Below are 13,342 nucleotides of genomic sequence, written 5' to 3' on the forward strand. Positions count from 1 at the left end.
AGGAAAACACTGTTTTTGCGCAAAATCCCACCACTTAACACCAAGCACTGCCATCCTTTACTACCGGTTGATGTCCTTAAAAACAAAACCTTCCAGCAGTTACCCCACATCACTTCTCTGCCCAGTTAAAGAAATCAGGCAGTTAGTTACAAATACAACCAAAAATATCTCAGAATTATTAGAAACCCTCAAGCCTGCTTTGGCACGTATTTATTTGTCCGTAAGTTTTTCAGTTCATCTGCCGCCTCTCTGCTGTTCCTCGGCGGCGGCTGCTTCCCCACCTCTGTGTTGCTGCAGCTGCAGGAAGGGGGGACCAAAAGCGTGTTTCCAGCGCGCAGAGCAAACCCTCGCGGTGGAACTTGGCTGGGGCATTGCTAACCCGGCTCTCGCCAAGTGCCTGCTGCTGACAAACGCGTAAAGTACGGGGAGGGTGGGGGAACTTCTACCGCCGGCACAAAACCTGACTATTCCTCTTCAGTAATGGGAGAAAAATACAGGTTATTCTGTTTTCAGCACAACACCCTCAGGGGACAGGAGTCCAGCGTTTGAGTTATGCTACTGGTGGCAATTCCAAGCAGAAATACCTCAACAACTTTTTCAAGCATCAAGAATGAAACAAACCACCAATATACAAGATACAAAAAGAAATAACAGTAGTAGGAACGTCCTGGTAGCAACCTAGCAACGTTGGTGTGAAAGACGACTGGGCGACCACGGCTGTAGTCTACAAAGTGCCCTCCCACCCACCTCATTTAAAAAAAAAAATTAAAAAATTAAAAGAAAAAAGCCAGAGTCATTGAAATAGCGTCGGCTCTGGCCACAGCCCTGGCAGACTTCCAGGGTCACGCCGTATAACTGCTGGCTCCGTACACCGCGGCGGGCGCGACGTGACCCACCAACGGTGAGCTAGTCGGAAAGGAGCTATTTAATTGCTGTTAGAGACTCATTCCCCTTGCACACCATATTGGACAAACATATGGGAGTTATGGGAATTATTTAATGCCAAATGAACTGAAATCAGTTAATTAGAGGAACTCTCACACTTGTTGCCAGTAGCAAGAGTCCTTCTGTGTAATAACTGATGCAGTGTTCAGCCTGTCCTGCAGTTCCCCGCCGGTTATCGGGCAAGGCGGGAGAGGGAAACGTCACCAAATGTGACAGGGTAAAACAAATCAGTAACCAGAGCTGTCCCCTCAAATCCAAAATCCATCAAAACCAAAGGTCTGTAAGGTTTCTAGTAAAAGAAGAAAGAGAGTCACTCTTGGTGAGCAAAAATTAAATAACATGTTTTTTTCTGAAAGTGCTACACTGGAAAGACCCATTAGGAATTTCACCCCACAATATTCTGCCCTCTACAAAGCACTACTAAAGCTGGTTCCTGTGTGTAGAGATTCATTTTCATTTAGCAATTGCTGCTGGAGGGACACTGGTACCCGAGGCCAGCCTCCCGAGGGGGAGCAGGCCCCCGCGGCCCCCGCCCGGGGAAGCAGGCGGTGCTGGGACCGTGGCGGGCGGCGCCACGCGGGGGGCAGCGGCCCCGAGCCGCGGCAGCACCAAGCCTGCGCTCCACCCCAGGCACTGCTCCATCAAGAGGCCACGGGGGAACAGTGGGAAGGTTAACGGGCGAAGCAAGGAAGTGGCGAGGAACCAATGCTGAGTGTCCACTTTGTGCTGGACGAAACGAATGTCAGAGAAGAATTTAATATTTGCCTTTCACTATTTACCCTCCCAGTGGCTTATCATAAGCACCTGCAACAGAGAACCTGATGGCATAACGGGCTCCTAAATGAACCGCGACACCTGGGAAGCAAAGACCCTCTGGTAATGAACACCTCTGTGCCTTGAGTCTGGAGTTCTCATGGCAGTTCACTCCTTGGATGGCAAAAATACTTCCAAGACTGCTGCAGACACTGAAATACTGTTTTTCCCCTTCCCTTTGCACTGACACTCGTACAAATGAACGCAATGGAAAAACAGCAAAATAAATTCATGGTTTTAAAAAAATCAATTTAAAAAAGGAACAGCGTGATAGTTAAACTCTATACCCATCAAGCCTGCAGTTACAGCTGAAATGGATTCTATTGCTGTGGGTTGCTTTTGTGAGATGAGAAAATCTTGCCTTTGGAAAACAAAGGTACATTATTTGTTGCATTTCCCGCATTGCGTGTAAATGCATACATTTATGAAGCTCTGATTTTTTCAAATTATGTAATTGCAAAATATGTTTAAGTCCAGGCGAGACTGGTTTCATTCTGTGTAAGCAAACGCCGGTGTGCGAGTACTGTGTGTAGGTGTGGGGCTCAGTGCGCATCAGAAACAGTCCATTTTTCATATTGTGCATCCAAACGCGTGCGGTTACCACTGAACCGCGACACTTCTGCCGAAGGCCTACACAACAGAAAGACAAAGAAAACAGGGCGGAGTAGTAACATGAGACCGGCTCAGTCCTCTCACTTTTCTCCTTCTATTTTTCCACTCTAATCCTCCCACTTTTATTTTGACTGTATGGTTGGAATCTCTGAAAACCATTATTTTACAGTATTTGCATAGTAATTGCATCTCAGTTATACTTTTTTCTAATATTTAGAATTTAGAGGCATGTTCACTATTTACAAAGTTTAGCCAATCTACACTCAGAAGTTGGTTTCGCACGGTACCAACCAAACACACTGATAGACCCGTACAACGCCCAGCTTCATGTTTGACGGAAGAGCGCAGAGAGGCCTTCTGTATATTCAGGGACACAAACCTCTACTGTTTATACTGGCACATGTGAAGAAAAATTGTTGATACTGTAGGCGACTAAACGGTCACCTTAATCACTTTGGCTATTCTCACCTTCTCTCGCATGGCAACCAGTATGGTACTGGGAACATACTACTACTAAAATGAGAGTGTGTAGAGCATAGTGGAGGAGAAAAAGTTCGTGAGAAAGGAGAAATAGAAAAAAAATGTCGATCAGGAGAAGTACAAATATTTCAGGGCAGATTCTGCCTTCAGTTACAGCTCTGTTAACCTTGTTATTGGGGTATGGAATACCGACCGCGTTCACCAAGGACACTCTATTATCCGAATAATTGCAGACTGACATTTTTCTCCTGGGCACGGTTTTCACACAGGATATTTTATAGAGCTTTACATGCATTAAAGGCATGCAAGAGAACCGCAACAAATCTGCTTACTGCTTCAGAGTGCGTGAGTAACATACTTGGGACCAGAGCCCAGGATCCCAAACGCCTGCCCACGCCTCGTATCGCCCCACCCGGTCCGTAGGCTCTGTCAGTAGCTGACTGGGTTAGCAGCCCTTTCTGCCTGGAATATCGAACCTTCCACTGCATTCAAGAGCATCTTCTTTTTCATAAGCATGTGACCACAACATTTAAAAGCCACACATAGAAGCAGACCCAACTCCTTAAGTACGTGACAAGGTTTCCCCCCTTTTACTTGAAAAGCATCAGGTACGTGGTAATCTGGGGGGGGGTGAGATACTGTCCTTGGTGTGCTCACTAAGCAGAAATGATCTCCTCATAGGGCTCAGCGTATAATAACCACAATTTGCTGCTTTTCAGCCTGCTTCTCTCCAACATCTCCTTTTCTTACAATTGTTTTTTTTAAACGGGAGCGTTACGCTCCCCCTGTGGAAAGGGAAGCTCAAAGCTGGGGGGTCACGCTGTGTCAGAGGGGTCAGTGCTTCCAGTGATTTTGTGCAAGCTGTTCTCATCTCATTTCTAGACCCCAGCAAGCCCAGCTACTCTGCTGCAGCTGCCAATCATTTCTCTCCTTCATAACCATCTAACTGGATTGCAGCATGTGTTTTTAGATTTATTTTTCACTTCTAACACCTCCTTAGGCATGCACGTTGGCAGCAGGTGCCCGTGGAGCAGTAGCGTTTCAAAGACAAAAGCCACACGCTGACCCTTGCGCCAGCTCCCCCGTAACGAGCACGTGGGGCTCAGAGCAGGCTGCTCTGAACGGACAGGCAATCTCCAGCAGAACCCTGAAGCGTTTCGGTGCTGGGATCCGCACAGAGCTGCTGCCGCACCTACGGAAATGCTGTTCTGCCTTTTTTGAAGAGATACACTTGAGCTGCCTCCTTGGTGGGGAGAATTCGGGACGGGGGATGTTAGCAACGGCCTAGGGGCGAGGAGCCCGCCCACCTCAGTTACCTACGGGCTCTGGCTGATTCTTGGCTGGATACAACTAGCAAGAAGATCCCCCAGCCAACCGTGCTGAGATCTACACGTCCCAGTCCCCGTAGCCAAGCGGCAATTTCTAGCTGCAGAGAACCACCCACCAGCTGCAATTCCCTGCAGCCTGCAACGAACTTCAGTGCCGCACCTGAGGCGGTCTGGTTCAAGGAACAAACCGGTGATCTCCGTTCCAGCGTAGCTCTGCTTAGTCTTTCTGGCTTAACTACGAAGTCAGAATTATGCAAGGAGGCAAGAGACATTTCACTCTAATTCTCGCTTGGGCCAGAATCAATAGCTTTGTTGTTTCTTTCACAAACATCAATAACCTGTACTTTCTGCCAGCATCAAAGCGTGCTTATGGCGTTTGAAGGTTGAGCTTAGCTGTTTTCCTCTGTAAGTAGTCCTTTAGCTCTTCTTTAGGAAATTCTAGCTGCAGGAAGCATCCTAGAGGATCTCTGCACTGAAGCGCATATACGTGTCCCTGGGACTTTGTGGTTTGGCGTGTTTTTGGAGGGACCTCCAGTCCCATCACTGGTTTGTTCGGTTACATGAGACACTAAAGAATTTTCAAAGCTGAATTTGATTTCTGTTTAGGATACAACGAGTTTTTCATTCCACAGAGGACTGTATCAATTTACAGCAAAACCAGCCTATAATCTCATCGCAGCATCTGTAGTGCGCAGAGAGGGTTTGGTTTTTTCGTCACTACAGAGTGACAGTGAGCTCAGCACAGCTCTATCCGACCCCGTATCATCCCTGCTCCTCTGTGTCTTCTCACACCAACCTACCTCAACAGCTAAATGATCAGAAGTGACAGCTGACCCACTAGGCCCAAACAACCTAAAGCTGAACAATATGGTCCTCGTTCCCTCGCACGCATTTAAGAAGCATAAGGCGCCTATTACGGCGAGCTCAAACCTCTGCAAGAACAGCCCAGGACTTCCTTCTCACGTGCATCCACTGATCTGGTTAACTTTTGTAATACATTAAATTCCACTGATTACCATATGACACGGGCAAGGTTTCATTGAGAAATTACAACTTGAGCTACTTCAGTTTCAACGGCGATACATCTCCAGCTTGTGAAGTAAAGAAAATCTACCCTCTCTTCCTAGTCCGCTATTTTACCCTTCCTCCACGTCCACGCATGGCGCCTCTCCCGATGAACAGTCATCCACAGTTCAGGGACCTCTGCACGACAGAGCATCTCCTCCCACCCTGGGAACACGGAAGCCCACGGGCAGTAAGAGAAGGCTCCCTGCGTGTCAGGGCAGGCTGCAGCTGCTAGAGAAGTCTGGTTTACTCCACCCGGTTCAGGCGGGTGAAAGACACATCAACCTTGCCTCAACTACGTGGAGAAAAGACAGTATTTTGATGGGGGAAAAAAAACCAGAATGTTTGCTTTTGTCTCACTTTACAGAATTTCACTTTAAAGAAGAAGGAAGGAAAAATCTCTCTGCGCTAATCTTCGGTTCGGTTCGCTGCCTCTGCTTCCATCCACAAAAAAGGAGAACAGTAGGCAAAATTTGCTGCTTGTTTTTAATTAACCTATTTTAATTCATTTCTGCAGAACCCTTGCAGATAAAACAGCTGGGTTTTTTTTTTCTTCCTTCCTTTTACATATCTTGATCTTTCATTCAAAGTGATCAAAAACCTATGGCAGCAGATGGGGATGAAATATGAAAGTTTTCACAAAGGAGTTCACATATCAGAGGAGAAAAGAAAATAAAAATAGATTTAAGTTTTGAAAAATATTTCTATGCTTTAAAATTTATAGGCAGCTCTGTCTCTTTCAGGTCTTAAAGGAAAATTCCAGCCATCATTTGGCTAAAGTTTTTGTGAGTAAATATTTACTGTATATGCAGTTATTTTCTTCTTTCCACGTCTCCTCAGATATACCCACCAATTATTCAGTGCTTTTAGCTCAACGTGTATTTAGGGTGAGGGAGACAACAGAAATAACTGCTGTAGAGCACAACAACCAACCCTCCCCTCCCTGCTGTACAAACCTGCCCTTGATTACTACTTCTAAGAACTGTCCCTCTCACAAGCACTCAGGGACTCCAAACGAGGCTTAATCAGTGAACCGCTTGCCGCGTGGGACCAGCGCCTCCCACATTTAGCCTTCAAGTAGTCAATTAAAGCATACACTACAGATTATTCACCTAAGTGTGTCTAGAATGTAAATTATGAAAGGGCAGTTTGAGAAAGCCAAGTTACTTAAGACCTCCCCCCACCCCCACCCAGAAAAATAATAAAAATAAATATTGTTTGGAGTGCCTCACTGCAACTTGTAAGACCGGACGTGAAGGCAGGACCAATGAATTCTGTCAGTGCGCTTCCTGAACTACAATTTGCCAGCCTCATGCAGAATTAAGAGCAACAGAAAGAATCAATGTCAAAAACAGAAGAAATGAATTAAAGAGAAATTTAGATTACAGCAAGGAAAAAAAGGTCAGAAAATGTAACTGAAAATCCCCAGTGGAACAAAGCCGCGTTACAGAATTAAGGAGCCCGCCTACAGAATCCGCCCATACCAGATCCTCCGTGAGTTTAAAGCATCACTGACGCTCTCCACTGGATGAAGACGTGGCCTTGTACTTGCAGAGGTGCACGCAAGACGCAGCAGCGTCTCAAAAAGGGGACCTCATAGTGCTTTTCAGTAACTTATTTCAACGAAATAAAACGTGACCGTCGCTGTCGCTTTTCATCTGACAATCTCAGAAGACTCAGCAGTCCTTCATCCTCCAGAGAAGGGCAGCGGAGAGACTGCTTTGTCCGCTGCTGAAACGCGGTTGTGCAGAAGAGTAGCGCGGGCTGTTTAAGGGCACGGAATACCTGACCTCAGGGACCAGAATACCCCCTAGGTTTAAAAGGAGAAAGACTCTGGCTTTCATGATTTTTTTTTCTTCAAAACCAAAATTACGGACCTTTAGTGACAGCAGGAGGTGAGAAGTTTTGTTTGGTCGTACACCTGCAGCAGCAGAGCTCCATCTAGCAGAGAAAAGGGGAGGGATGCCGAGGTGAACAGCGCCGTAAAACGCTCTAAGTTGCCGTTTGTGCTGCCTGCAATCTGCGCATGGTCCTGAGAGGCCTCATCCAGGCACTAGGCCGACTCTACTTAGATGGGATGGAGTCACAAAATAAAGAAAACCCATTGTAAACCATACGTGAAGAAGGTGATAATGAAAACAAAGCCTTAAATGATACGTACCAGAGTAGCCCAAGTCAAAGGCTGAGCATGAGATTCGGGAATGTTCCATGTTTGCTGCCACTTAATCTTTGAAGGGAAATGTCATGGTTCCTTAAACCAGGGGCGGGGGAATATACCTGAACAAAGTATATCAGCCAGAACAACAGAGGCAGGCTTTCCTGAGCAATACCTCACCGAGAAGCTAAGTGACAGGGAGTCTTTACCTGTATTTGCCTGCAAAGAACACGTATTCCTGGAAAACGCAGGCAGGAAATAGGGCAAAACAAACTGACAGAGGAGGTTCTAACTGGAAGGAGGAATAAGAGGAATTGGTGTTGGGGTGACGGTTGGGCTTGATAGTCTTAGAATCAGTAAGGTTGGAAAAGACCTCTAAGATTCCCATGTGTTGTTCGAACTCAAATGTTAAAAATGAGGAATATGTTCTACCGATCTTGACAGTTCAACACCATGGCTAGCATTTCACAAGCTTTACCCTTCCTCTGAGGCCAGATATTGGCCAAGTGAGAACGCTACACTCGGACTCAACGGGCTCTCTTCATTTGCTGCGTTACGCTCAGTTACATACCGCTTCTGTAATTCTACCCTCCTGCAGGGTTTGATCAGTCCCTGGCTGAAAGCGAGCGTGCCAAGCAAGCAACCTCAACTGAACTGGGGTTCCGCTGCTGCGGCGTGGTCTCGCGGGCTCAAAGAGAGCGCAGAGCACTGTGATTCTTTATAATCCATACTGTGTGAAAATTAGAGCCGCTAGGAAGTCTTTTTATGGGAACCGCTATCAAAATCTGCTAAAACCACCTGTTTCTCTGACCATGTTTATTCATAAAAATAAAGGGGAAGATCCATTCTAACGCAAGTGACTCTGGGCCAAATTCCATTGTCTTTCTAACGCAGAATATGAAGGCAATCGCAGTGATTACAGTGGAATCGATGGAAACACCCACATGTGCAGCTGGCGACAGAACTGAGTGCCGTGCGTCTAACAGAACAGTTTAGAAGTTTTAAAAGCACCTAGAAACGAGATAAGTCTCTTTTGTATGACAGACCTTTGCAACATACATGAATGCACCAACATAAAAAACCCCAACGACCCGCATTTGCCAAAACCAGTGTTCTTCTGTTCGTTTTCCTTTTTTTTCCTTCTCTTTGAATTAAATATGAGCTGAAACCTTGAGAATCTCAGAGGACTAAGTTGTCTATTTATGAAAGACCACCGGTACTCCAAACACCACCTTCCTGTCCCACCAGACACAATGTTGAAAACCCCACTAAGGATCACAGTGCAGTTCAATTTCTACCGCTCGTCAGCTGGTGCTGGCAAATCCAGCCGGGGGACAGATTTTAATGGTGATTTATAAAACAAAGTAATTTAAGAAATGGTCCTGAGCATCCACTTATCCCCATCACCTAGGCTACCAAACACCTGTCATGAAGCAACAACATTCAGCATCCACATACCATAGGGTCGTTCAAACTGATGAATTTAACCTGTTGTCTGCATGAGTCTGTGGACCCACAGGTTCTGTCACAAGTAATTAATGAAAGCACCCGTGCTGTTAGTAGACTTGTATGACACAAGTCTGTAAACAAAAAATGATAAAGTCATTGACTCAGAATTCCGCACTTATCACACATCAATCTCCTTGAGGTATCCCATCCTTTACCAGCGTTTGCAGTAATGCCATGTGATTTCACAGAAGCATCGCACAAAGGTCACTTTTGCTGTCATTTATCCAGATACAGCGGTTGTCACACCAGCGTGGTCACACCAGCACCAGGGAGACGGAGTGACTCGGCACATTCCGTTCCTTTAGACAGACTTGACAAGAAATGCATTAAATGAGACAGTTCCACAGATTCTGGATGTTGTGTGTGTTAGGTACTTCTTACCTGGACTCCTTTTGAGTGACGGCAAGATAGACTTCCCAGGAGCTCTCTTCAGGAATGGCTCCATGTGGTATCAACAAACTGACTCCTACGAAAGAGCAAAGGCAGAACTTACCTTTAGGAAAGGCTCTGGATGTAAAGACCAACGCACAATTGGCCTCTGACGTGCAGGACCACCTACCAGGGCAGAAGAATGCTCCTCTCAAAAGTGGCTCTGGCTACAACTTTATCATCAGATGAAAGGAAAATACATTATTAATGTGATCCACATAGTTAACATTGAACTGTCTTAGAGCCTGCAATTGTAGAGACTCAAGTACGTAAAGACTTCTTGCTCCAACAGAGCCTCTAAGTAGTTGACTTCCCTTTGTTTCGTGTCACTCGCTGACACTGGATTCATAGTCTAAGTGTGACTGAAGGCTCTTCTTCATCCCTGGGTACAGGCAGACTCTTCATCTACTTCACCACTTACACAAAAGGGAATAATTTATGGAAACAAAAGGTACCATCAGCTGTTTCCTTAAGGCTTCCAGCGAGAGCGGTTCGTAAACCCAGCCATTTCGGTGGCCGTGTTACCCCGACAGGCTTTGATGCAGCAACAGAACAGTCTCTTTTGAGTTCCCCAAGTAATTGGTCTTTTCCTTTTTTTTTTTTCCCTTTAATAACAAATATAGTCAAAAGCACGCATGCCTTAGGTGACTTTTAGGTTAGCCTTTGCCAGTTTCTGAAAGGCAGTTAGGGCAAGCCAGTTATGAACGATTCTAATCATTTATTGACTCTTTCACTCTTATTTGCTAAAATGCCTCGTAGCGGTACCCGTCTTGTCATCTGCATAGCTCCGTGTTTTACAAGACACGACCGTGGTTCAAACTTTTCTTGAAAACTCTCTGCCCCTTTCTGACTTTGAAATCAAGTCTGATAGTTCTAGGATCACATAACAGAGAGACTGCCTAACCAGATTAAGCTGGATTTGTATGGAAATCACCATCCTTTTTTGTTCATATACATAATAACTAGTGAATCCAAGTGATATGATTTTCCTTTTCCTCGCGAGTATAAATTAGAAGTTAACAAGGATGCTTTCCACTGCGTACCAGTGAAATTAAACTGTTTTATAGCACGCTTAATACAGGGAGACAAGATTTTACTTTGCATGTCAACAATGCAGAACCTCGGCCAGGCAGGAACATGACTGCACTATAATTTACGATTGGCTAGCAAACTTGATCTTACATAAATAGGCAGAAGGAAGTATATAAATTGCGAGCGGACCAAATATGTATTTAAATAATCTAATTGATGGGACTATCATTATATAAAGCAGCTGAATATATAGTCTGAGCAACTTCTTAATTTACAGCTTAACTGCCTTAGTACCTCCGCCTTTGTAACGTTCATTCCTGAACATAAAAACAATCTGTGAAGAAACGAACACGGTCCACGTGTTGTGCATGACTGCACGTGAAATATTGTACCATTGAATTATATACTGTTATCAATCTTCCCTAAATACAGACCCCATTTTTTATGGTAACCTTTGAAGTACCCATTTTAGGGAACATGAAGGATAAAAGCTTGAAAGCATTCAGTTCAGCTAGATACTAAGAGATAAGCCTGGACACAGTGGTCAAATTAAATCGAAGTTGAGTTTAAAGTGAACAAGGCCCACCAATACCCTCTTGGCTACCAGTGGTGGTATCTGGCTATTTCTGCAACATTTGCCATTTTGAAAAAGAAAGTATGCAACATAAGGAACTTCATTCAGCACGATACAAACACAGTGATGTGGTGCAACATACTGCAGGACTATGATTTTAACATCTTTTATTTGAATCTAATTTGGTGCCATATGTTTTCAGCTAATTTAACAGACAATTTCTTAAGTCTAAAAATACGTCTCACAAACCGCTGAAGTCACAAACCAAAATCTACTTCTTAAACAATGCAGACTGAGCATCTCTGCTGTTTCAGTGCAGACCCCAGTCTTGAGATGTCAGCTGTCTTTGAAATGCCCCACTATGGAAACCTGTCAAGCTATTAAGCTAAAAGACAGAGCAAACCAGAAAGCCAGGAGTAAATGCTAGCGAAAGCTGCACTAGAGTTCTTGCTGAGAGCGGACGCTGTTCTCCAGAGACGTCTGTTTGTTATATGCTGCGGACTTCAGTAGCATAACGAAGCCTGATGATGTTAACGCAGTCAGATGTTGATACATGTAGATTCTGCTTCAAATATGACCCCATTATATAAGACGCTGATCCAATATCGACCTCCATCCTGGGGAGTCTTTCTTTTGGATCAGGATCCAGGTAGGCAACAGCTTTGACTAATGACTTTCATGTTGAAGACATCAAGAGAAGCAGTAGTTTATAACAGCTCAAACAGGCATAATGCCTCTTTACCAAGCTCTGTTCTGATCAGTCATCTCCTGTGTGGGCAACATGCTCTACTCCCCAACATTTGCACTACGGGAGCCTCTGCTTTTCCTTCCTTTTTTTTTTTTTTTTTTTTTCCACTTTTTTTTTTTTTTTTTAAATTTAGTTATAAAACACTAGATCAGGCAGAATAATAAGTTTAATCCAAAATTATTTGATATGCTTTTAATGAGAAAGGATCTACTCACCTGTGTTTGGAACCACTAAACGGCCACCCGGGTGTCCAAAAATGGCACTTGTCTTCAGCTCACTTCTTGTCGAAATAGAAGACAGGTTCTGAATGTACGTAGCCTTATTTCTAGCCTGTATTGTACCAAAAGCTCTATTATTCCCATGAGGAAAAGTTCCAGAATGTGCCTTTCCGTGATATTCAGCCCTCTCTGTCACCCCTAGGGACACCATGAATGAACTCTGAACCTTGACTTTGATGTCTGACAGCGGGTTGAACAGCGAAGACTCTGTCATGAGCTCCTTGTCCATGGGATCCTGCAGGCAGATTGGACCACTGTACGTTCTGCTCACTGTCAGGTCGGGCTGCATGGAGGAGTTCAAAAGCAGGGAGTTCCCTGGCAGAGCGAAGCAGAGCAGGGAGTTAGTTACTGTATCAAGATGTTCAATCTGAAATTCTGACCTCTCCACCATCTCCTTTTTGACTTGTTCTTCCTTCCTAAGCTCAAAAATCACATAAGGTAATGTTAAAAACCAGATGAAATAATGGAAGAGATCTAACAGGTGCTTGATGACTGTTTTCTGCGCTTCGGGCAACTCCAGAGTGCACGAATGCAAGAAGGAATTTCCTTCTTGGTTTGGGGTCAGGTTTGTGTGTATGCCTTCTTTCTTCCCTTCTTTTTAATTAAAACCCATTGGGTGAAAACACATCTTCCTGCAGCCCTTTTCCCTGAGCTTACACGGAACGCTAGCTTCATACCCGAGGGAAACTGGGCTGAAAAGAAAGTGGGACAAGAGAAATATAGGGGAAAATGCGACAGTTTTCAGTTAGGAGCAGTTTAGTAGCTCAGAAAACACTCAGGAAAAAAAAGAAGAGAAGGAATTTAGGATTTAGGGCCTGAATCCTTTAGCTGGTTTGATCCTTTTTGTTTGTTTTTGTGTTTTTGTTGTTGTTGTTGTTTGGTTTTTAGAAAATAGAAGTTTTCCTAAGTAACTAATTTTCTAGAAGTTATCTGTACTGCATCCTTGAAAATCTGGTCACTTGAAGGGACCGCAGGTTGGGTAGCGAGCATTAGAAATACATTTCTCCAAAGAATAAAACTTAGATCCCTCTAATCCGTTGTCCGTATGTCAGCATTGTGTTCTCTTTCCTCAGCAAACTGACCAGAGAACTGGCCTTTTATTCAGCTGAATGGCTTAGTTTACAAATGCTGTTTTTTAAAAAACCCACAGAGAACCCAAAGTTAACGGAACTGAAGTAGCAGCATCCTGGCGTAAGAGAAATCGGGGCACTCTGAAAATATCCGAGTGTCCAGAAGCAATGTTTTCGAAACATTAAGTCAAACAAACAATTCCCCAGACTCAGACCAAGACTTTCACAGCAAACTGAACAGCAAAGGAAAAAGTTACTATCTGAGACTGTCACTGAGAATTACATGACACTAGTTAGAGGCTTG

The 13,342-nt window shown here is 44.5% G+C and overlaps 1 protein-coding gene across 3 annotated transcripts in view; it reads right to left on the bottom strand.

The window, feature by feature from the left end:
- The window catches only part of UNC5D (unc-5 netrin receptor D), a 179,881-nt gene that overhangs the window by 17,927 nt on the left and 148,612 nt on the right, over positions 1–13,342 (bottom strand). For all 3 annotated transcript variants that reach the window (XM_075074515.1, XM_075074514.1, XM_075074513.1), the window contains exons 9-10: positions 11,906–12,283; positions 9,289–9,373 (exon numbers count right to left, since the gene is read on the bottom strand). In XM_075074515.1, coding sequence (XP_074930616.1) covers positions 9,289–9,373; positions 11,906–12,283 — 463 coding nt within the window. The remainder of the gene's footprint in view (positions 1–9,288; positions 9,374–11,905; positions 12,284–13,342) is intronic.

This window comes from Phalacrocorax aristotelis, chromosome 24 (genome assembly GCF_949628215.1).
Source record: "Phalacrocorax aristotelis chromosome 24, bGulAri2.1, whole genome shotgun sequence".
Classification (NCBI taxonomy): domain Eukaryota; kingdom Metazoa; phylum Chordata; class Aves; order Suliformes; family Phalacrocoracidae; genus Phalacrocorax; species Phalacrocorax aristotelis.